The sequence below is a fragment of the Balaenoptera ricei genome, chromosome 8 (assembly GCF_028023285.1).
Source record: "Balaenoptera ricei isolate mBalRic1 chromosome 8, mBalRic1.hap2, whole genome shotgun sequence".
NCBI lineage: Eukaryota > Metazoa > Chordata > Mammalia > Artiodactyla > Balaenopteridae > Balaenoptera > Balaenoptera ricei.
The window spans coordinates 18,700,004-18,725,287 of record NC_082646.1 but is presented as its reverse complement, the minus strand read 5'-3'; the positions used below and the strand labels follow the sequence as shown (position 1 = coordinate 18,725,287).

Sequence of the window (25,284 nt, the reverse complement as noted above, 5' to 3'; positions counted from 1 at the left end):
ATGATTCACCTCTGATTTCTCCTCTAGCCAATTTAATTCAGGAGATGAATTCTGGTGACCCAGTCGTACAAGAGAAAGCTGTCCTTGAGACAGAAAAGAGACTGCAGTTTACAGAGGAAGACCAAGAGGAGGACGAGTGCAGGACCACCGTGGACAAGACCATGATCAGTCCTCCACAAGCTCCCACAAAGGTGCCCCTTCCCTATGGTGGAGTTATCTAAGTAGACAGAGTGAGGAGGTCTGCATAAAGCAGAGGAAGTAGTGGTTTAATCTCAACCGCCTGGTGAGGCTGAAATAGCCTTTTGTTTTGTAGATTCACTAGATTTATTTTCCACAAGGAAGTATAAACTCTGATTTCTTTTCTTGATCTTTCTGGGTCATCCTTAAACAGCCCTTTGGGTTTGTTTTAATGAAAATTTGGCCTCTCTACCCACTGAGCTTGTGACCATTTTTAAGCTGTTTTTTTTTTTTTAACATCTTTATTGGAGTATAATTGCTTTACAATGGTGTGTTAGTTTCTGCTTTATAACAAAGTGAATCAGTTATACATATACATTTGTTCCCATATTGCTTCCCTCTTGCATCTCCCTCCCTCCCTCCCTCCCTATCCCACCCCTCTAGGTGGTCACAAAGCACAGAGCTGATCTCCCTTTGCTATGCGGTTGCTTCCCACTGGCTATCTATTTTACGTTTGGTAGTGTATATGTGTCCATGCCACTCTCTCACTTTGTCACATCTTACCCTTCCCCCTCCCCATATCCTCAAGTCCATTCTCTAGTAGGTCTGTGTCTTTATTCCCGTCTTGCCACTAGGTTCTTCATGACCTTTTTTTTTTTTTTCTTAGATTCCATATATATGTGTTAACATACTGTATTTGTTTTTCTCTTTCTGACTTACTTCACTCTGTATGACAGACTCTAACTCCATCCACCTCGCTACAAATAACTCCATTTCATTTCTTTTTATGGCTGAGTAATATTCCATTGTATATATGTGCCACATCTTCTTTATCCATTCATCCGATGATGGACACTTAGGTTGCTTCCATGTCCTGGCTATTGTAAATAGAGCTGCAATGAATATTTTGGTACATGACTCTTTTTGAATTATGGTTTTCTCAGGGTATATGCCAGGTAGTTGGATTGCTGGGTCGTATGGTAGTTCTATTTTTAGTTTTTTAAGGAACCTCCAAGCTGTTAAGGTAATATATTCTACTAACTCATATTTCCAACTCATACAGCCACAGCAGCGGTCCCTTGACCTGCTTGCCCTTGTTTCTGCAGATGTAGCCCCATAATAATTGTGCCCATAACTCGATCTCCTGATTTACAGCAAGCCCCCTGAATTTTGAGCCTTTCAGTATCGATGGTTAAAGGAAATGACCCTACTCCCCACTTGTAATTGATCTGCCTTCTTGCTTTGTATATGTATAAATGAGGGAGTGGTTTTTGAAATTTTTGTCTTTTTTTTTATGATAACCTGTGCCCTGCAGAACACAGACGAAGTAAACACAGGTAAGGACAGCATCTTTCTTTCCAATGTGTGTTATTCCTTTAGGATCAGTGTTTAGTGACTGTAGCTTCCAGACCCTTGAACTATAGCCTCTGGGCTTACAAACAACCCATGAACAAAAACCTACTGATGACTCAGTTCTGTTACTAGTAGTCAGAGGGGACGGTACTCAGAGGGTTTTTCCTATGTTCTCCTGGCCAGTCTTTTGTAAACTGAATTCAGTTATTCTGTTTCATCCAATTTACTCTTAGCTGCTTAAAGGGATCCAGAGAGTTTCTCAGTTGCTCAGCTCAGAAGCTCATTATGCTAAGTGGAACAAAAAAGTCTGTCTTCAAAGAAAAACTCTTTTAAAAGGCATAATTCAAATTTGAAGCACAGACATAGTCACCGTGTATAATAATACATCACACAGATTACCATTTAATGTCAAATTAAGAAAATGTCATTTTAGTTATCTCCGAATCTGTGTGTGTGTGTGTGTGTGTGTGTGTGTGTGTGTGCACGCGTACATGTGCCTACATGTGAATGCATGAAAGGTGTGGCTCTAAAACTCTAAAGTAGCTTTTTTCTGAATTTGAGCTAAAGAACTGATTATAGTATTTGGATTTTTCTTTTTAATATTTGAAATTACGCTGTTGTCAGAGGCCTTCTTGGCATCTATGGAGAAGGATGCAAAAGAACGTGCCAAAAGAAGAAGGGAAAACAAAGTCTTAGCAGATGGTAATTGTCAGTCTTTTCACTTTTCAAGAGCCAGGGTGATCTGTGCTAGAAAGAGCAAGGAAGTCTCTATGCTAATGTTTGAGGATATCAAGATTCCCAGTGGGTGGGTTCATGATGGGCCTGAGGCAGTGGGACCTGGCCAGGCAGAAACTAGTCTGTTTCCTGTTCCCACAGCAACAATCAGGGAGTCAAGACACAGCCCTGAGTCAGCCTCCACAGTCAGACCTTTCTAAAGCACATGGATGGATTTAGCAGCACTAAGTCATGCTTGGAAAGTAGGGAGGGATGGGAGTGAGGTACTACTGTCCAGCCTGAGGCACAGATGAAGAAATGAAAAAGAAAAATTAAACAAGCAAACAAAGCTGGGAGAAGGGAGAGGGGAAATAAAGGAAAAGAAAGAACTGGGGTTGTGTGTGTGGTGAGGAAGATACACATGACAGAAGAATGCTTTCAGCACTTACTTTATACCACTCAGTGGTATGTGTGCTGCAGATCTGAACGATTCCATATTTGCTAGAAAATTAGTTGTTTGAATCTCTTTATGAGACGTTTGAATGTGTAGACTTGCTCTTTGTGGCAAGTTTGGGGTGTTCTGAGCCTTGAGGCAGAAACATTTACTTTTTCTGAGAAGCTGCTTAGAAGACTTCGGGTAGATTGAGAGAACAGAAACCTACCTGGAATTATCTGCAGAGAGAAGTAAGTGACAGGCCCCCTTTGGATGAATGGAAGCTCTGACCTTCAAAGTAGAGTTGGAAAATCAGGGCAATGAAGTCTGAAAGAATTTTCCAGTGTGTGAGGAGAGCTCACCTGTATAACTTCTATTCTCACAGCCCTAAAAGAAAAGGGGAATGAAGCATTTGTCAAAGGTGATTATGAAACAGCCATCCTGTGCTACAGTGAGGGTTTGGAGAAGCTGAAGGACAGGAAAGTACTGTACACCAACCGAGCCCAGGTGAGTGATCCAAGGATGTGTCCATGGGCTTTCCTCAGGGAACAGTAGCCACTAACTTTGTGAAAGCAGAGAAAGATGAGACCAGATGGCACCAGTGTTGTGCTCGTAACTGTGTAACAGCTGGCTCTGGTCGGGTTGGGGGTGGGGGCTGATTTGTAGGGAGCATTTGCCAATTTCCATGGTGTAAATACTTTCACTGTGGTTCAATTTCAAGCTACCAACTTGGAATCATTGAAGGAGAACTTGGGAACAGCTACACATAATCAGTTCTCTCCATAGTAGAAGTCCGCTCCAGCACATCACTGATGGTACCCAGGCATTTTCCCTCGTGTATAGACAAGAAAGCTAGTGGAATGAGACAGTCTACGAGACCTTGGAATTCTGCCACCACTGAAGTTGTTCAGCTTCTTTTTTTGATGCCAGTCTACACTCCTAAGGGTTACTCTCCTGTTAATTTCTTACCCATCGTATCAATCCCTCCTTGATTAAGCTTCTGTGACTGGGGTATACTGGAGAGCTAATGGGCCTAGAGCCATTTTCTCAGAAATTTTGAGTTTCTGAAATCCCTCATACCTCCGTTTTATATCACAGACGAGCTCAGATTCCTGGAACACCAGGTAAAAACCATCACCCAGATGTTTATTATCTACTACTTAATGAAGGGCAAAATTAATAGTTCTCAGTTGAAACAAAAATGTCACCTGTGACCTTATCTTTGAAAAGTACTTGAGTTTGTGTACGGAAGAGCTCTCTGCTGCTCAGGCCTGAAGAATTGGCAGATTCGTGGACATGATTATCCAATGATCAGGATATGTCAGCAGGACCTGGGTGAGATGAACTTGACACCATGTCACTTACAAGAGGGAGAGATTCATCATCTCCAATTTCTATAACTCAAGATTAAGAAGGTCCTGCTGTGGTATGTTGAGGAAGAGTGCAAGAAACAGGACATTAGCAGTCCAGAAAGTCTGGGCAGTGACAGTGATTTAATGATAAATAAATCCAAGCACAACATAAGCTCATTAGTTCAGCAGTTTGGATAAATCAGACTCGAGTTGAGGTGTCATTTACCTAGCCCCATTTGTGGAGAAAAATTGTAATAAAGAAGAGAATCAGTAAATAAAATGGCCAGAGGTTGATTTTGCCATGTACTTCTTATCCCCCTAACAAGATCATAAACTTTTTGAAGGTAAAAACTGCCATATACTTTTCCCACTAATGCTTTACTTACAACAGATGTTCAATAAATCCTTGTTAAGTTACATAACACTGGGTGGAGGCGTAATAAGTCCATTTAAGGGAATGGCGTTTCTGTTGACACATCAAAAGAAACATTTAAATGCATACAATTAATAGAATAATCGTAGTTCCTTTTTATTTATCACCAAATTTTGTCTCCAGAACATTTACCTACTGATGGTTATTCAGTCTTGTTACTCTGAAGTTATTTGAAAGCTGTAAAATTGAATTGCCTTTAAAATGTTATGTAATTCAGACTTATACTAATTCAGATGGTCTATACCCTGATTCATCTAAATTAGTTACATTTTTACTGTACTCAAGTTTAAGCAGCACTTTGATTAGTTCTGGAGAATCACATTAAGAATGACTGTGGATAAAAATAAGTAAATGCAATGAAAAGCTTTGGGAAGGCAATTCCTCCCACTTTTCCCAAAGAGAAAGCTTATTCAGAGACAAATAAATGCAAAATGTGCTGCCTGGTGTTAAGAATCATTTGAACCGTTGACTATTTTTAAAATGCCTCCCTGTTTGCACGCAGTGTTAGAAAACACTTAATAAGGACCCTGTGAATTGAGAGTCGCTGCTTGCTGGAGAGAAAACCTACCCTTTCATCACCGTGTTTTTCTCCTGGAGCTAATGTTATGATCAATAAATTGCTGGCGTAATTTAGATAAATCAGGAGTTTAATTGCCATTTGGAAAAGTCGTTCTTTTTAAAATGTGGAAAAACAAAAGAGAACAGGGAACTTATAGGGTGTTGGGTCCAAGCTTTAAAAAAAGAAAAAGAAAAGTGAAAGGCTGTGTAGAGAAATTGTTGAAGCCCATATAGACTTTTTCAGAGTCTGTATCCTGAATAACAGTGTCATGAAATTATGACTACGGTTGTCTAGAAGGATGTTAGTTTCTTCCTCGCATCCTCTGACTTTCTGATGAAACTCCACACCCGGAGGAAAGGATGGTGCTTTATAAGCAGAGGGCTCAAAGAGTCGTCGTCTTCAATTAGTACTGAAGCCCTGTTAATGAAAGCACTGCATAGCAGCTTCCTATCTATTGGTGCGAAGGGCTGCCCGGCAGAAATCCCATTAGCTGGCTCTTGCCTGCTCACTTGTCACTTTGGTTGAATGCTTAGATTTCTCATGAATTATAACACTAACCTCATATTTGGCCTGTCCATGTAAATATCTCATCAGATTTATTGTTCAGAATGTCACAGTGCCCTGGTACAGTTTTGATTATGGGCAAACCTCCATGGCGTATTGGGTCTATTATCGGTGACTGATGGGACCCTGGTGCCTGGTTTTCCTTTCTTCCAACAGGGTGATCATTGCTGCTTCTTAGGGAACTTTCCAAAAGAAGAGCCCTTAAAGCCTACTTTGTGCAACTTGATAAGAATTTATTAAGCACCTTTCATGTCCAGTAATTAAATACAGAGGGTATAGTAGCCATGGTGCTTGCTGTTAAATGACTTGCATTTGTTTATATATCACACCTCTTGGAAGCTATAAATGAACTAAATTCTTAATTCGGTTTAGTTTGAATGGATCACAGAATTCTGAGTTAATTCTTGATTTTCAAGATTTTCCCCAATTCTAGGAGATCCCAGAAGAGAGCCCCAAGGCATTTGAAATCGAGGGCTCCTGGTGATGGTCTGACCCTTAAATGTCAGCTCATTTCCTGTATCTCTTCCTTCTTGCTGCACTCATGAGGAAAGAAGGGGAACTTTTCCTTAAGCATATTTCCATAACAGCTTTATTGAGATACAATTGATATAACCTACAATCACCCATTGAAAATGTACAATTCAGTGGTTTTTAGCGTATTCACAGGGTTATGCAACCCTCGTCACAGCCGACTTTAGAACAGTTTCATTATCCCCCAGAGAACCCCGTACCCTTTAAGCAGTCACTCCCCAGTCCTCCTCCCCTCCCCCACCCCAGCCCTAGGCCACCACTAATCTACTTTCTGTCTCTATACATCTGCCTATTCAGGACTTTTCATATAAATGACATCATATAATATTTATCCTTATGTGTCTGGCTTCTTCCACTTACCAGTGTTTTCAAGGTCCATCCATGTTGTATGTAGTATGCATCAGTACTTCATTCCTGTTTATTGCCAAATAATATTTCATTGCCTGGATCTACCACATTTTGTCTATCCATTCAAAAATTGCTGGACATTTGAGTCATTTCTGCTTTTTTGGCTCTTATAAATAATTCTGCTATGAACACTGGTGTGCACCTTCTTGCGTGGACACATGTTTATAGTCCTCTTGGCTATATACCCAGCAGTGAAATTGCTGGATCATATGGTACCTCTGGGTTTTACCTTTTCAGGAAATGTCAGACTGTCTTTCAAAATTGCTGCACCATTTTACCTTCCCACCAGCAGTGTGTGAGTGTTCTGATTTCCTACCTTCTCACCAACACTTGTTATATTATCTGTCTTTTTGATTCCCTTTCTCATTTGGTTTCCTTCTGGAACATTCACAGCAGGGTAGACTCCAGAAGCTAGCTCTTCCTTTATAGGGGTGGTCAGTGTGCTGGGTATTTTCTGTTTGCCCCTCCAGGTCCTTCTCTGCCCTGCTCTGTGCCCTGGGGGATTGACCTCTGTGGACTGCCCTCTTGGCTTCCCAGCTTTCTAACTTCCATTTGGGTTCAGCCAACGAGATGAGAAGGAAGGAGGAAAGTGAGCTGCGGCTTTATTCTCCCAGCTTCTGCTCTACTAAAGGCCTCAGCTCCCTGTTAAGCAGCGCTCTTCACAAAGAGACCCTCTCCCGTTTTGTTCATTGCTTCTCCTTCTGCCTCTTCAGGTCTGGCAGCGGTGATGGCTGTCCACTGTTGGTCTCCCTCCACCCTGCCCTCACCCTGTAAATAGTCCCTTTATTAAACTCTCCCCGGTTACCCTGTGTGAGTGGTGTCTGCTTCCTGCTGGGACCCTGACTGGTACAGGTAGGGACGAGTTACTTCTCATCACCACTCTCCTGCCCGACTCCTCTTTCTGTGTTGACGGAAGACTGCCGGCTACAGAGCTGTGTGTGAATAGCAGCTGTTTGTGTCCTTACAGGCTTATATCAAACTTGGGGACTACCGGAAGGCACTGGTGGATTGTGAGTGGGCTCTGAAGGTAAGAAGACTGTTTCCTCTTCCACATGCTGGAGCTGGCCTTGCTGGGGCCAGATGTCTCAGTCCTGAAGTGAATAGAGGGGAGCTGCCAGTGTATCATGGCAGGAAAGGGTGTAGGCTCTGTAGTCAGAGTCTCAGTTTCCTCATCTGTAAAATGGGAACGAATAGAATTGTCGTGAGGGTTATGATAATGCACGCGGTGCCTTGCCCGTGGGAAGTACTCTGGAGGAGCTGCTGTTAGTATTGGTTTTTCAGGGTTTTATCGCAATGGCTCACCCTTCACTGTTGTGTTATCAGGTGCTTTGCTCCATGTGGTGGAAACGCCGCCTTCTCTTTCCAGAGCTGACCTCGGGGGCTTGTTTCCACAGTGTTGCCATTCTTCCTCATCAGTTCGTGCTTTTCCTCTCCGGCTCTGATAATTTGGAAGTGTATCATAGCACCCCCTCTTTGTAGAGGAATAATCAGAAGAAAGAATTCCTGTCGTTCAGCTTGGATACTAGTCAGGCCTCAGGCTGATAGCCTAATACTGTGCATGGTATTTCCTCTGAAACCTGACAGAATAGATAATTAAAGGTGGAGAGAAGGAAGGACTGTTGGTAGAAATATTAGAAGGGTTTTAAAAGAGAAATGTCATGATCACTTCATAGGAACATTATTTCAGATGACTAAATATTTAAATAACCCTTAATCCACATTCCCCCAAGTTACTCTGTCACAGGGGCTTAACTAAATAACCAAAACCAGCGCTTCTCAGCCTTCCTTGCTGAAGTGCTAACAGAACAAACATGAGCCCCTGGAGGGTCTAGAAGCAGAGAACATGAAATTTCTTTTTAGACACGTGTTTAATCTTAAAAATCCTTGCAAATTTTGCATTGCATGCCATAAAATGTATCTATTTGTCCTAATATAGCCATGTTATTTTAAATAATTTATAATCAAGTAAAATTGAAGTGCCGGGAGAACGTGCCAGGTTTATCCTATGGCATAGATTCCCCTGGTCCAGCACTGCCTACCCCAGCTTAATGAGCGTGGCCCCCAGACAAGAGCACATCTCAACAGGAGCACATTGGCCACACCTACTTCCTTACTTTTTATTGAAAGGGTGAGCAAGAAAACAGGTGAATTTGAAACTCACCTTTACTAACAACGGTTTATAAAACACAAGCATCCCACCAAAATGGGTATCTGGAGTGCCTGCTTTCTTTACCCCCTAGAAGATACGGTGTGGGGGACACCTTGTCCCATTGCATCGTGACAGTCTTTAAGTGATGAGAACTGCCCCAAACTGGTGCCATTAGGTTCTTCACAGCTCCGGTGGAGATCCATTAGCCTGCTTTGTCACCTTATATAATCATGACTTTTTTCTTCTATCATCTGTAAGAGAAGAAAGAGGCAAGGGCGTTTTCCTCTGGTGTTTCAACAATAACAGCAAAAGCTGCCGTTTGCTGCACGCTGGCCGTGAGCTGTCTCATTGGAGCCTCACAGCCTTCTTTTCTGGTCAATACCACAGTTATCCTCATCTTTCTGACAAGGAAACAGAGCCTCAGAGATTAACTAAGTAAACTGTGTGGGATCACATAGCTAACATTGGCCTCACTGTAGGCTGGTGCCCTGAACTGTTGACTATAAACAGCTTCTCCACAGAATCCAGGAAACCCCATCCTCCCTGGGTGTGGCTTTCATTCCTTCTGTGGCAGAAACAAGATCTCCTTGTGGGGCTTCCAGGAGCATCTTTTCCGATATGAAAAGGACCAAAGAGGTAGTCACAGCCTCGTGCTGATTCAGGACGACACACTGGCCCATTCCCAAATGTTCACTGAAGCACCATGTTATTAATGGTGAAACTGAGGCAAAGCAGGCCCAGCACAGCTGACATTAAAAAATGCTGACCCCCAGCAGCCAGCCTTGTTAAATGCCCAGCGAGGCTCCCATTGAAGACGATTGGGTAAACACTTGGAGGGATGGGAAAAAAATGCATAAGGAATTCTAAAAACTATCAATCATTGGCTCTACGTGGAAGCTGTGAATTAAAAAGCTTCACTCTTTTTAAATATCAGCAGTGAATGTCAGCGGCACTCCATTATTCGTAGTATTAGTACTTTCATGCCAGTTTAATATTTTTGACACTTGTGAATTGGCAGAGACAAGCCCATGTGATGACATTTCAAAACTGATGTTCCTGGTCAGGGAAGATAAGGCAGCGAAGCTGGTTTTAATTAGGATCAGAATCATTTCTTTCTTGGCATAACTCTTCCTGCACAATAAACTGCATCTTCCTCTGAAGGCAGGATTCCTTTTGAGGGGACCTGGGATTCAGCTGAGAGAATCCTGGTGAGGGTTGATACCTCATCAAAGGAGAAAGGGCCTATTAGTGAGAAAATCCATTAGTGGCCCTTTGTGTTAGTGTCTGAGGAAGTGTGGTCACGATGCACCCTTCGCGATGGCACAGTGGGACGTGGACGCGATCTGGGGCTCCTTTTCCCCTGTTGCAACGCTGACGCCCTGCCGGTGAAGGTGCTGTGAACAGGTGGCTTCTGTGAGCTGCGGTGCCGGAGTTTCCGTTGCCTTTGACGGTTCCCTTCCCGCTTCCTCAGTTCCATCCTCTGTGAGTTCTCCAGGGTTCACTCCACAGCTCCCTGCCTGTCTTCCTCCTACAGTTTCTCCCTCCAAGCTCTCGTCTCCTCTGGTGGGTTCAACTGTCACCCTTGCCAATGGCTCTCACATCTGTATTTCAGCTGCCCCCCACCCCGCAGGTTTCCGTGTGATTGTCTTTGCATCCTCTGAAACACAGTATGTCTTTGTTAGACTATACGTCTTTGGAGTGGATTTCCTTCTACTCAACTGCTATAGCACTTTTCTGAAGGAGATCTGGTGTAATTTTTAAGCCTTTGGGTCCTGGAGCAAATGGCTAGATTTTAATCCCAGCTCTTCCACTTAGTATCTATGTGACCTTGAACCTCTCCAACCCCTAGCTTCCTCATATGTGAAATGGGGTTAATAATTATCTCTACTTCATAGAGTTGTTATAAGGTTTACATGAGATAATTCATATGAACCATATGGTCAGGACTGAACAAAAATGCACAATATTATTACTGTCATTCACTTAGCAACGAATGAGGAAACGATATTCATGAAAATGCATCTATAAAGCCCTCTCCAAATATAACAATTATTGTTACCCCTTCTATTATTCTTTAGCTTTTCTTTAAATTTTCCTTTTTGCCCTGAAATGGAGTGCTTTTGCTGTAACTGCAACAACAGCAGCTAATCCTCTATTACCTGGTACCACAGTGTTTTACACACGTTCCCTCCTCACAATAGCCCAAGAGAGACACTATTATGATCTCCACTTTGCAGATGAGGAAAATGAGCCTCAGAAAAGCTGGGTGGCCTGGCCAGCGTGCCACTTCTGGTGAGAGGCAGACAGGGCTTCACCCAGGACTTTCTAGACGCCTGAGCTTGGACCCTTAACCTCTTTACATCTGCACCCCTGATGGCATCCAACCAGGCACAATGCCTGGCACATAAAAGGGATTCAATGAATTAACTGGATGCTTTAAATTATAGTTTATGTCTTTGTACCACATCATTCCCTCCGGAGTTATAATAATTAGAAGCAGGCAGGGGCAGGACCTCCCGTGCAAGTGGTATCGTTTCAGCTCTAAGTTTCATAAATTTTGAAGGGGGCATCCCTCCTGATCGTAAGTGATAGGAACGCAAGTTCTTAGTATATATGTTGTGGTTTATTTCAAGGAAGGCACTTAAATATATAATAGTAACCTCAGCTGTTTACCCAGAGTAAATTTTCCTACCTTTTAATATACCAGTGGTTCTCAAACTTGGTTGCACATTTGTATCACCTGGAGAGTTTAAAAAATTATTGATGCCTCAGTCCTACCCACTAGTATAATTTAATTGGTGTGAGTTTCAGCTGGGCCATCAGGATTTTTACAAGCACCCTGGGTGATTCTAATGTTCAGCCAAGGTCAAGAGCTCTTCTAAACTAAGGGTTTCTGGTTTGTTTCCTGGTTGTCTCATTAAATGGAAATGAAAACTGGCAAGTATCATGAATTAATTTAATAGAGAGCTTACTTGTGCATCCAGGCTCCTTGCAGGCATCAATTAGTTTGGTTACAGATGCACAGAAAAGTCTTAATTGTCAACTCTGGTGGCTGTCCTGAGAATCAAAGCACTGCCCTAACCCTATTAGCTGGGCAGTTGGGAGAGGGGCTGATGACTTCAAATCTTCCGGAACATCTGATCAGTGATTCTCTTTTATGCAGTGTGATGAAAAATGCACAAAAGCATATTTCCACATGGGAAAAGCCCACCTGGCCCTAAAGAACTACAGTGTGGTAAGTGCTAGAAGAACCTTAAGTGGCATGTTTGATCTCGGAGCAGTGCTTCAGATTGTCTCAGAGGAGAACCACATTCCTCCAAGTTGATGAGAAATTAATCCACTTCTTAGTATTTTCCAGGGTAAATCTTAAGATCTTAGAGCTGGGAAGGATGTTGAGTGTCATCTGATAACAGCCCCACCTACTGTAGGAATCTCTTCTACAGTATCTTCTACCAGTGTCCGTTCAGTCCTGGGAGGAGCATCTCTGGAGAGAAAAGACATAAGCAAAAAGATGAAAAAACAAAATTCACTTGTAATCTCATCACCTGAAAGTAACCATGCAGATAGATATACACACTAAGATATTGTATATTGTTAATAGCAGCTTTATTGAGATATAGTTCACGTATCAAACAATTCCCCTATGGAAAGTATACAATTCCGTGGTTTTTAGCGTATTCACAGAGTTGCACAACCATCACCACAATCAACTTTAGAACATTTTTGTCACTTCCTCAAAAACACCTATACCCGTTAGCAGTCACTCCCCTCCCCTCCACCCCCCCCCCAACCCTAGACAACTACTGATCTACTTCTGTCTCTATACATTCACCTATTCTATACCATTCATATAAATAGAATTATACAATATGTGGTCTTTAGTGACTGGCTTCATTCACTTAGCATAGTGTTTGCAAGTTTCATCCATGTTGTAATATGTACAGTACTTCATTTTTTTTTTATTGCTGAACAATATTCTATTGTATGGATATACCACATTTTATTTATCTACTTGTCAGTTGATGAATTCAAGTTGTTTCCACTTTTGGTTATTATGAACATCCACGTACAAGTTTTTGTGTGGACACATGTTTACAGTCCACTGGGCTATACACCTAGGAGTGGAACTGCTGAGTCGTGATAACTCTTATGTTTAACCTTTGGAAGAACTGCCATCTTGTTTTCCAAAGTGGCTGCTCCATTTGACATTCCTGCCAGTAGTGTATGGTTCCAATTTCTCCACATCGTGAACAATACTGGTTATTTATTTTTCTTTTCTATTATACCCATCCTGATGAGTATAAAGTGGTATTTCATAATTTTGACTTGCATTTCTCTGATGGCTAATAATGTTGAGCATCTTTTCATGTGCTTATTGGCCATTTGTGTATCTTCTTTGGAGAAATGTCTCTTCAGATCCTTTGTCCATTTGTTCATTAGGTTATTTGTCTTTTTATATTGAGTATAAATATATTCAATATAATATAAATTGAATATTTATATAAATATTCAATATAAAGTAATATAAATATTATATATAGTCATATAATATTCAATATAAATTCTGGATACAAGTCCCTTATCAAATAAATGATTTGAAAATATTTTCTCCCATTCTCTGTTGTCTTTTCACATCATAGCACAAAAGTTTTTAATTTTGATGAAGTCTAAATTACCTATTTTTTTCTTTGGTCGCTTATGCTTTTGATATCAAATCTAAGAAACCATTGCCTAATCCAAGATTTAAGAGTTTTATGGCTTTAGCTCTTTGATTTAGATCTCTGATCCACTTTGAGTTAATTTTTGTATATAGTGTGAGGAAGGGATCCAGCTTCATTCTTTTGCATGTAGATATCCAGTTGTCCCAGCACCATTTGTTGAGAAGACTGTCTTGTCTCCCATTGAATGATTTTGGCACCCTTGTCAAAGATCAATTGATCATAAATGCATAGGTTTATTTCTGGACTCTCAATTTTATTCCATTTGTTTATGTCTACTCTTATACCTATGCCACGTTGTCTTGATTCTTACAGCTTTGTAGTAAATTTTGAAATTGGGAAGTGTGAGTCTTCTAACTTTGTTCTGCTTTTTCAAGATTGTTTTGGCTATTCAGGGTTACTGGAATTACCATACAGATTTCAGGATCTGCTTTGTCAATTTCTGCAAAGAAGCCAGATGGAATTTTTTTTAATTGAAGTATAGTTGATTTACAATGTTGTGTTAGTTTCAGGTGTACAGCTAAGTGATTCAGTTATACATATATATACCTATTTTTTCAGATTCTTTTCCCTTATAGGTTGTTGCAAAATATTGAGTAGTTCCCTGTGCTATACAGTAGGTCCTTGTTGGTTATCCATTTTATATATAGTAGTGAGTATATGTTAATCCCAAACTCCTAATGTATCCCTCTTCCCCCTTTCCCCTTTGGTAACCATAAGTTTGTTTTCTGTGTCTTTGGATCTATTTCTGTTTTGTATATAAGTTCATTTGTATCATTTTTTTTAGATTCTACATATAAGCAACATCATATGATATTTGTCTTTCTCTGTCTGGCTTACTTCACTTAGTATGATAATCTCTAGGTCCATCCATGTTGCTGCAAATGGAATTATTTCATTCTTTTTTATGGCTGAGTAATATAAATAATAAATGCTGGAGAGGGTGTGGAGAAAAAAGGAACCGTTCTACACTGTTGGATGTAAATTGGACAACAGTATGGAGGCTCCTTAAAAAAACTAAAAATAGAGCTACCATATAATCCTGCAATCCCACTGCTGGGTATATATCCAGAGAAAACTCTAATTCAAAAAGATACATGCACCCCAATGTTCATTGCAGCACTATTTACTGTAGGCAAGACATGGAAGCAACCTAAATGTCCACTGACAGATGAATGGATAAAGAAGATGTGGTATATTTATACAATGGAATATTACTCAGCCAGATGGAATCTTGATGGAGATTGCATTGAATCTGTAGATCAACCTGGGGATTATTGCCATCTTAACAATATTAAGGTTTACGGCCCATGAACATGAGATATCTTTCCATTTACAAGATATATTATTTTTAAAAAGAAATTGCCCCCATTGTACATTTTTAAAAATTATTCTTTGTTGGATTTTAATTCTATAAGTAATACAGACTTACTGTAATAAGGTCAAATAATAGAGAAGTAAAAAGGAAAATATTAATCTCCCCCCCTCCACCAAGTTCCATTTACTTATTCATTCATTCAGTTAATTAATTCACTCAGCACATATTTAATGCATGCTCTCTATGTTCCAAGCACTGTCCTAGGCAACAGGAATACAGCAGCAAACAAGACAAAATCCTTGACTTAAGGGAACTCACATTCTTGTGGTAGGGGCGACTTGTCCCAAGATAGAAACCAAATAAGTAGATGTGTAGTATGTTAGGTAGCAATAAATGTTACTAAGAAAACTAAATCAGGAAGTGGTGAAGGTGAGATTGGTTTTACAGAGAGTGGTCAGGGAGGGCTTCTCTGGAAGAAGGGAAGGAGTGAAGTGAGCAAGCCATGTGGATATATTATACAGTGGAGGAGTGGTCCAGATAGAGGGATAGCTAGAATGGAGCAAGCAAGGAGGGGAGTGAGAGGAGATGAGGTGAGCAGGTTGAGGGGGGATACATGGGGGACTGATCCCCTAGGGCCCTACAGGTTTTTGGAAGGACCTTGGCTTTTATTTTGAGTGAGCTGGGAGCCATCAGAGGGTTTTGAGTAAAGGAGAGAAATGATCTGACTCATGTTTTAAAGGATCACTCTGCTGTATTGAGAATATATCTTGACATGTAAGAAAAGAAGAGAGAACCAGTCAGAAGGCTATTGCAGCAAATTATCCAAGTGAGGGATGATGATGGCTTGGACCAGGTTGGTCATGATGAAGGTGGTGAGAAGTGCTGGGGTTCTGCTTATATACTGACAGTGAAGCCAACAAGAATTGCTGATAGATTAGAGCTAGGGTTAAAAAGAAGTTGGATACAGGGTTACTGTCTTAGACCTTTTGGGCTGCTATAACATAATACCGTAGATTGGGTGGTTTATACAACAAAGGTTTATTTCTCCCAGTTCTGGAGGCTAGGAAATCCAAGATCAAGATGCCGGCAAATTCAGTGTCTGGTGAGGACCTGCTTCCTAGTTCATAGACAGCCAGCAGGGGTGAGGGAGCTCTCTGGGGTCTCTTTAATAGGGCACGAATCAACTCATGAGGGCTCTACCCTCATGACTTCATCACCTCCCAAAGGCCCCACCTCCAGATACATCACATTGGGGGTTAGCTTTCAACATCTGAATTTTGGGGGGACGCAAACATTCAGTCTATTACAGTTACCATGTTTGATATCCTGCAACACTATTCTCTGTTTTAATGTGATGCTTTTTCTTCAGTTCATTTCTTAATCCTAATCTTCTAGATGAGCCTTGAGCTTTTAAGATATCTTAGAACATTTCTTTGTTTTTTGTTTTCTGCTTTTTTGTTTTTTTTGTTTTTTTTTAACATCTTTATTGGAGTACAATTGCTTTACAATGGTATGTTAGTTTCTGCTTTATACAAAGTGAATCAGCTATACATATACATATATCCCCATATCTCTTCCCTCTTGCATCTCCCTCCCTCCCACCCTCCCCATCCCACCCCTCTAAGTGGTCACAAAACACTGAGCTGATCTCCCTGTGCTATGCAGCTGCTTCCCACTAGCTATTGGTTTTACATTTGGTAGTGTATATATGTACATGCCACTCTCTCACTTTGTCCCAGTTTACCCTTCCCCCTCCCCGTTATCTCAAGTCCATTCTCTAGTAGGTCTGCGTCTTTATTCCCATCCTGCACCTAGGTTCTTCATGACCTTTTTTTAGATTCCATATATATGTGTTAGCATACAGTATTTGTTTTTCTCTTTCTGACTTACTTCACTCTGTATGACAGACTCTAGGTCCATCCACCTCACTACAAATAACTCAATTTCGTTTCTTTTCATGGCTGATTAATATTCCATTGTATATATGTGCCACATCTTCTTTATCCATTCATCTGTCTTTGGGTTTTTTTTCTGAGCTTTTTCTTTCAGTGACTGGTCGCATTGATAGCCCTGAGGACTGTACTGCCCTAAACCCATCATCATGCCCCATTAACAAGAATCTTTCTTTTCCAGAAACTTTCTATCTAACAGTGTCGTCAATGAGCCTCTCGCTCTCAAGTGTTCTAGTTGAGTCTTCTGTGGCCAGTGAACAGACCCCTTACCAGCTCTTTGCAGCCTGTACGTTTAAATAGGCAGTTCTCGCTTCCTGTTCCCAAGTCTCTGTCAACAGTGTTTCTAGCTTCATTTATTTCCTTATTCCCTGTGAGCATATCTGACAGGTATCCTCCTGTTCTTTCTCAGTGCAAATATCATATCTGAATTTTGCATTTACCTTATGATTATTCCTATCCCAGCCAGACCTGAGCCACGAGAATTTAGGACTGGATATTTTCCATCACAGGCTGTATCTGACAACACTATTTTTTAAAATAAAATTTGAAATAATACCTGTTGCCCCACAGAACCAAAGAAGCCTAAACAAAATGTCAAATGCATGCTGCGTTCCCCATGCCCGCCTCCGACGCGGGTAGCGGGGGAGACTGGGAGGAGATAATGATACCCTGTGCTTTTCTTGTAATCACCGTTGCCCCCTAACCACTCTTCAAGGCCTTGTTTCTTTCTTCCAGTCTAGAGAGTGTTATCAGAAGATCTTAGAAATAAACCCCCAGCTGCAGACACAGGTGAAAGGTGAGACTTCCTGCTGACGTCCTTGTTCAAGTTGCACCTCCCCTCTGTGCTCCGGCCCTGGGGTGCCCTCCATGCCTTCTCTGCACTTGGCCGCAAGCACAGCCATGCCCAGCCCTGCACAATCAAATCCTCTCATTAACAGCCCTGCCTTGCTCCTCTTCCTCTGTTCTGGGCCTTCCTCCTTTTCTCCACCATCCTCCCTCCAAGCCTTCTAGACAAGGAACAATGTTGTCCTTGAATAATTCCCAAGATGTTTTAAGATTCCTGGTAGAAACTATACACGCCTCCTAAAATTTTCCTTGCTGAAGATGAGTCTGAATTATTTTAATGCTTTCTGTCTTTCAGCCTCCCATCCTCAAAAAACGGTTGCTCCATGTGTGGACATGTTGATTGTTAGGGTTTTGTTGTGTTTTCCTTTTTGTTTTGCTAGATTACCTGAATCAGGTAGATCTTCGGGAGAAAGCAGACCTTCAAGAGAAGGAAGCCCAGGAAGCACTGGATTCAGGAACGAACACAGCCGTGACAACCAAGAATCTTCTGGAGATTCTTTCCAAGCCTGATCAGATCCCCTCGTTCTATGCAGGGGGGATTGAAATCCTGACTGACATGATGAAGGATTGTAAGCCGGCGATGTGTGTGATCTCATGAATATTGTCAGTATAAAGGGACAGAGTTTAGAGGTCTGTCCTCACGAGGCAAAGAATCTGTTCCTCCCTTCCTTCCACCAATATTGATTGAAGGTCTACTATAATGTAGGTGCTAGAGGGGGTGCTTAAGAAACATACCCCATCCCAGCTCCATCCTCTCCTCCGAGCATGCTGACACATGGCACACATGCTGTAAACACCACACACAGAATACGACACAAAACACACAGACGGCATGCACTGCATATATACTCACAAGACACACACACACACACACACACACACCACGCATGTGGGACAAATATACCATATATGCTTATATCACGTACAAGCACACCACACACATTCACCCCTCGTGGGTGTTCCCCACGTGCTGCACATACCCACACACCCTTTGCATACCCCACACAGACCCCATATACACCCCCAACACCCTGTACCATAGAGGAATGGAAGACAGAATTTTGTAGGATAAACTGTAACGTTCATCCCAGTTACACTTAATGGCTGCTTAGGATGTGGAAATAGTTTCAGAGCAAACATCAGCTGCTGTCCTCCTGCTAATGAGAGCCACAGCGCTCTGTTTTAGGAGTTTCTGTAATTACTGATCCCAGGGCTGAAACCAGTGTTGTTACTCAGTGACAGAATGATGTTTGTACAAATGGACGGAGTCTGATTTCCTTTAGTGTACAGTGGAGGGTTCTCAAACACCCCTGCAGTAGTTTCTTGGAGATTATAGGTTCCTCTCTAGAGCCTGGAAACAGCTTTGAAATAAACATTTATTAAGAACAGTTGGATATGCCAGTTCTTCTAGGAGGTTAAGCGGCTCCTGGAGACTCTCTAAAGATTACAGAATGATGAGTTGTCAGATCACTCGTGGGACGCCCCGGGCTCAGCTCTCCTTCTCTGAACAGGGCGTCCCTCTCACGGTGGCGCCAAGTGGCTGATGACAGCCTTAGGTTTCAGAATCGGAGGTATTTGTTTCTGCCTAAACTGTGGATTTGGTGATCTAGACATTCCATATTGGGTTTCTGTTATCATCTGGCTCTGTGACAGCTAGACATCAGCCAGACAGTTCAGGAGTCTGACGACACGGTTTTCTCTGAACTTGTTTCAGGCACGGAACGAACTTTATTCAGAACACACAATGGATTCAGTATCATCAGTGAGAATGAGGTCATAAGAAGGTAGGGATGTTTGTAAAGACAGCCTGGCATCAAAGCAAGGAAAGACAACCATTTCTCATGAAATCAGACACTCATCACACAGGCAGCGTGATCCCTGGATGGTACTACCTTCAGTCAATACTGGGTTAGGAAAACTTCCCAGGGTTCCTCCGAGCACTTCAAAGTCAGAGAAATGGCCACTCTTGCTGGTTTCCCACCAGTTTTTGCAAGATGGCTCTTTCTTTTTGTCCTCTTTTGGAATTTGCTGATCGTAACAGGAAATGAGATCAGCTGGTTCCTGGCTGATCTCATTTATCATCGTATCTGAAGAAAGACCCATATGGCAGGAGGTAGTTTGCTGAATTTATTTTATTTTGTATTTCAATTGTTCTGGTGCAGTTTCCATGGCTTAGGACACTGGTGTGGGTTGGAGGCACCAGCACATGTTTGTGTGTGGGATGAGACTCACAAACCCTAAGTGGTCTGCTGGCCCACCGCAGTTCATTGGTCCTGCTGCAGCCGACGCCCTGGCCCCTGGCTCACCGCCCTCCCTCTGTGCAGACCCAGCTTCCTCGGCTGCATCCTTGTCCTGGAGCTCTCAGTTGAGGTCCTAGCAGTCCCTTGGTCCTGGTGACCTGCGGCTCTGGATTAAGAAGTGACTTTCTTAAACCCACATTTGAGGAGTCTGGAGGTGAAATAAAACCAACTGAAAGGAAGATCAAGACTGATTAGCAGTTTTAATATTGCTCTCCCTTGCCCATCGTAGGTGCTTTTCCACAGCAGGAAAAGATGCAGTGGAAGAGACAGTATGCATGTCTGTTCTCAGGCTCTGGCAAGCGGTGTGCAGTGAGAACGGTAAGCCAGGGAATAACCATCGATCATCGTTAATGCGCTGGTAATGGGAGGGCTATGGGGCGGGGGTGTGGGCAGGCAGGACTGTTCCTCTAGGACAGGCCCTGGAGATGGCGGTCTAGACCCTCCCCGGGAAAAACATGTGTGTCAGAAGCAAGACCTGCGCTACAGTCGTGTCTCCGGCACCCTCGCAGCCGCCTCCACGGTGGGCAAGGTCACGGTCAGCATCATGCGTGGTCTCATCACCTGGGCACTCGCCCTGGCTCTTTGCAGGCTAGTGATTTCAGCTCGTGCACTGGCAGTGAGGCGGGCAGAGTTTTTCCTTTACTGTCTGCTGAAAAACAGTGCTCCTTTTTTGCTGACCACAGTACCGGTTTCAGCATCATGAGATTTACAACCATCCCTGCCGGCCTCTTGCGACACTGATTAATTAGTGCATAATATTGGGACAGTAACATGCTATGGGGAGTTATTTACCGTAACTCTTCCCTTTTTGCATATTAGCCTCTTCTGGGGTTCGCTAAGTTTTTGTACAGTCTTATCACTTTAGTGACCTCAATAAAATTTTAGGTATTTCCCTCATTTTTTTAAAACAATTGTGTTTTTTTTTTTTTAATGAGGGGGAAATGTTTGACTTTGGACACAAAACGGTGAAAATGGGAATAGTGATAGCTGTGTATGCCGTGCACAGGCTTCTGTGGGGAGCTGTCGAGAGAGCTTGTAAATGCAGCTTGTAAACGATTAAATGCTGAATATGAGGTAACATGATTTTTTTCCTGATTTAGTAGGGTGGAGGAATCATGCTAAATTCTAGAGTTCTTTTTTTTTTCTTAACATCTTTATTGGAGTATAATTGGTTTACAATGGTGTGTTAGTTTCTGCTTTATAACAAAGTGAATCAGTTATACATATACATATATCCCCATATCTCTTCCCTCTTGCGTCTCCCTCCCTCCCACCCTCCCTATCCCACCCCTCTAGGTGGTCACAAAGCACCGAGCTGATCTCCCTTTGCTATGCGGCTGCTTCCCACTAGCTATCTAGTTTACGTTTGGTAGTGTATATATATCCATGCCACTCTCTCACTTTGTCACAGCTTACCCTTCCCCCTCCCCATATCCTCAAGTCCATTCTCTAGTAGGTCTGTGTCTTTATTCCCATCTTACCACTAGGTTCTTCATGACTTTTTTTTTTTTTTCCTTAGAGTCCGTATATATGTGTTAGCATACGGTATTTGTTTTCCTCTTTCTGACTTACTTCACTCTGTATGACAGACTCTAACTCCATCCACCTCACTACAAATAACTCCATTTCGTTTCTTTTATGGCTGAGTAATATTCCATTGTATATATGTGCCACATCTTCTTTATCCATTCATCCGATGATGGACACTTAGGTTGCTAAGCTCTAGAGAATCAGGGGGACTCTTCCCTGCAGGGAATTACGTTCAGACTAATATCCTTATCAAGGTGCCCTGCTACTTGTAGAACACTGCACTGGCTCTGAGCAGTGTTTTTGCAAATCGCCCTGCCCAAGGGTTAGGGAGGCAGGCTTGGTGACTGGCTGTTTCCTCAGTATGAATTGGACATGATTCCCTCCCTGCAGCCCAACTTCCTCACCCTGCAGCCCACTTTGGTTTCTGTGGACCTTGGGGTCACATCTTTCTTTAATATCTGGAAAAATACTGTCGGACACAGCCTGTGACGTACATGCTGTGTCTCAGATCAATGAAATCTTGGTATATCCAATTCAATAAATACAGAGCAGTTTTTAAAAAGGACAAAGGAATGCTTAAAAGTAAAGACGTGGAAAATGTCTGTGATATAGTGCTGACTGAGAGAGAAAAGCCAGTTTCAGGGTAGGATGTATCATATTTTAACATTGTTCATAAGAAGGGTGAATACTAGCCCCCTTAGGGAAATGGCTTACCGGGAGGGGATATGGACGAAAGAAGGGGACTTTCATTTTCAGCTGTATACACGTTGTGTTATTTGAATTGTTTACACTGAGCTACTTTTCATTTTTATGTAAACTAAACAAACTCTGCTCTGTTTCATAGCTTAGCCTCATACCCCAGCCTGTACCTCTGCCTGCTCTCAAATTCACGTACCTCGTTAGAAAATGCACCAGGCGAAAGCGGGCTGCGGGCACATCTGATGCCACCACGCTGGAAATAGCTCATGGTCTAGGAAGGGGAGCATGCTTTATTCATTAACGTTCTCATGTGATCATTCTAGTTTTCTAGAAAAAACTCAAATAGTTGCTCTGGCCATTGTATGAAAATAGATGGTCTAAAGCTCTTCCACCATTAGGCTGATTTCTTTTCCTTTCCTCACGTTTCTGAATACCGTACACCGAGAGGCCTCTGGCCAGAATAGTGATAATAGCTAATGTATGTGTGCCAGTCCCTGTTCTCCGCACCATCACGTATTGACTCATTTGATCCTCACGACAACTCTGGTATGTTGGTTGCCTTCCTCGTTCCACTGATGAGGAAGCTGAGGAGCTCAGGGGTTGACAACTCGGCTGAGGTCGTTTCTTGGTCATTCAGACCCAGCAGTCTGGTTCTAGAATCCATGCTCTTACCCTTCATTATCCTGCCTCTCAAATGCGTGGGGAAGAGCTGGGTTTCCCGTTGAGATGTGGGGAGACAGAACTGGTGTGACTGCTGTCATGGTCTGCACCAGACAGACGTGCCCTGTGTCTTGCAGAGGAGAACCAACGCCTACTTGTGCTGCGCCCAGACACGGGCCAGCTGCTGCCCTCCCTCTTGGCCTCCAGGGTCCCGAACATCCGGCAGCAGACCCTGGCCCTGCTGCTGCAGCTCGCCCAGACGGAGAATGGACGGAGCCTCATCATGGGGCACCTTGACCTGACCGGGTAAGGCTCTGCGCTGTGGGTGGGAGCTTCCCGGCAGCATCTCAGACCTTACCTGCCACATTAACACCTGCTTGGCCCCTGTCTCACATCTCTGACGTGAGAGGTGCCAGCCTACCAGATTAAGGATCAAAAACAGAAAGAGCCTTTGAGAAGAACACTCCCTCATGAGGACCTTCAGGACACTCCTGTCGGAACTTAGTACCACGGACAGTGTCACTTCTCCTGAGCCTGTTTCCATCTCACAGACATTGCAGACCTTGTAAATATGGCAGCACTTCCAAAACCAGCAATTGGGAACCCAACTGTAAAATAGGCCATTTGTTTCTGCCCTTTTAGCCTCAGTCCTGGCTCTACCCTGTTCCTGTCCTTACTTTTCTTCATTTATTCCTGTTTCGGGTAATACTATCTGATTTTGCATATCCTTAAACCCTTTCTGGAGCAAGGTAGGGTACAAGTAAATAAAACACATTTCAAATACTGTTACATGTAGATCTTTCCTAGGCTTAAGGTGATAGGAATGGAATGCTCCTCTTTCCTAAGTAAACTTTTTTAAAAAATGACTGAAGCAGAGTGATTCTGCCCAGTGCTTTTCCTTCTAAAGTTTATTAGTTTGAATATGTGAAATTGCCACTTTTTATGTCAAAAAAGGCTGCATGTTGGCAGTTTCATGTGGTTCAACCTAAAAGAAATAGTAGCAATGATTTTACCTTTGCTTTATAAATGCTTCCTATGTAATCTGAAAACAGAAGTTGGCTTCCGATTCTGTTCACTATCATCTCATTGGGAGGGAGGCAAGATAAGTGTCATTACCCCATTTCACAGATGGGGCAGGAGAAAGTGCAGCTAGTGACTCGAGGCATCTCAGCCAGCTGTCTCCCAGGCCTTGGAGCCTCTCTCCTAGTCTCTGTTCCCCAAAAGGAAAGCAGTCAAATCTGAAGCTGTGTCAGACCTTCCTGGACCACAGCGAGACCTCTGGGGCTGGTCCCATGTCAGTGAGGAAGTCCATGTGTGCTGAGGACAGGATAAGCCTTGGCTGTGACTCTCCCCTTCTCAGCCCAGCTCAGCAGCCCCATGGCTCACAGAAAAGGCCTTGGCAGCCCCCGAAGCTCAACCTACACAGGCAAACGGATCGTTAGCAGAGTTAAATCCTCAAAAGCGCATTTCACATTTCAAATGACTCTGCAGTCATTTCCTCAATACCTTCATCATATGTTTTTTCATTTGGTTTTGGTCTCTTTGAGTAAATGTAACTATAGTTATCATAAGCTTTCTCCCCGGCTATCTTTGAATTGCTTGAGTTTCATTTGAATTTTTCCAGTGTCTTGGCATTTGTGATCACCTTGTGCAGTCCTGCCTACTTTCCTTAGACAGTCAAAGAAACCTCAGTTTGTTACCTGTGTGCCCACTCTTCTCATTAATGTCCATCTCCAGTTAAACCGGAAAGAGATGGAACATGTTCTCTTGAATGAAGTGAGATAGTCTGAAACAGGACAGGGCTGCACGCAGGTTCCATGACCCTCACATTCCTCCCCAAATGAGAAAGTGAAGGGACAAATGTGCATGGACAGGAGCCGAGCGAGGGCCAGTATCCCTTTGTGAAAAGCTCTGGGGTTTTAGATTCAAGCAGTCAGGAGCCCAAATCCTCTGCTTGTCTCTTTCTACTTGTGTGACCCAGGAAAGCTGCTTAGCCTTGATGTGCCTGGTATCTCATCTGTATCACAGACTTATGGTGAAGCTTCAGAGACATGATACCTGTATGCTAGGTAAAATTTTTTCTGCTGCATTTGACAGATGACTTGGCCAAGAGAACTGGTCTCGTTTTTCTCACATAACAAAAAGACTAAAGATGGTAACAGCTGGTTTGGTGGTTTAACGATGGCAGGGTCAAGGTCTCTATCCTTCCCTTGACCTTTCCCTCATGGTCACATAAGGCTGCTGCAACTCCAAGCATCACATCCCTCTTTAAGACAGGTTAGCACCAACTAGGTCTGTCCCTTTTATCAAGAGGAGCTACTGCTTTTGTTTCTCTTTGGTCAGAATTGTGTCACATGCCACCCTGGTGGGGGGAAGATGGTTCCAGCTTCTGTGGTAGAGGCAGGCAGGATAGAATGCAACTCTCCCGCATCCCAGTGTTTGACGTGTCTGAAGACATTGGTGTTTTCCAGGTCAAGCATCCTAGTTTCCTCAACCACTCCTCAGGTGGTTCGACTTCCAGACCCCTCCCAGAACAAGCTGCTGAATAAACGTAGTACCATAAATATGGGTGACTGGAGGCCGTACTC

General features: G+C 42.8%; 1 protein-coding gene across 4 annotated transcripts in view; it reads left to right on the top strand.

Annotated features, from left to right (window-relative positions):
* The window catches only part of TTC12 (tetratricopeptide repeat domain 12), a 49,867-nt gene that overhangs the window by 7,527 nt on the left and 17,056 nt on the right, over window positions 1-25,284 (top strand). For 2 of the 4 annotated variants that reach the window (XM_059930374.1, XM_059930378.1), the window contains exons 3-13: window positions 28-191; window positions 1,493-1,514; window positions 2,155-2,232; window positions 3,063-3,184; window positions 7,492-7,551; window positions 11,837-11,908; window positions 17,397-17,457; window positions 17,888-18,076; window positions 19,222-19,291; window positions 20,037-20,125; window positions 22,834-23,002. In XM_059930374.1, the coding sequence (XP_059786357.1) occupies window positions 28-191; window positions 1,493-1,514; window positions 2,155-2,232; window positions 3,063-3,184; window positions 7,492-7,551; window positions 11,837-11,908; window positions 17,397-17,457; window positions 17,888-18,076; window positions 19,222-19,291; window positions 20,037-20,125; window positions 22,834-23,002 (1,096 nt within the window). The remainder of the gene's footprint in view (window positions 1-27; window positions 192-1,492; window positions 1,515-2,154; window positions 2,233-3,062; window positions 3,185-7,491; window positions 7,552-11,836; window positions 11,909-17,396; window positions 17,458-17,887; window positions 18,077-19,221; window positions 19,292-20,036; window positions 20,126-22,833; window positions 23,003-25,284) is intronic. The other 2 variants (XM_059930375.1, XM_059930377.1) reach the window with 2 other exon arrangements.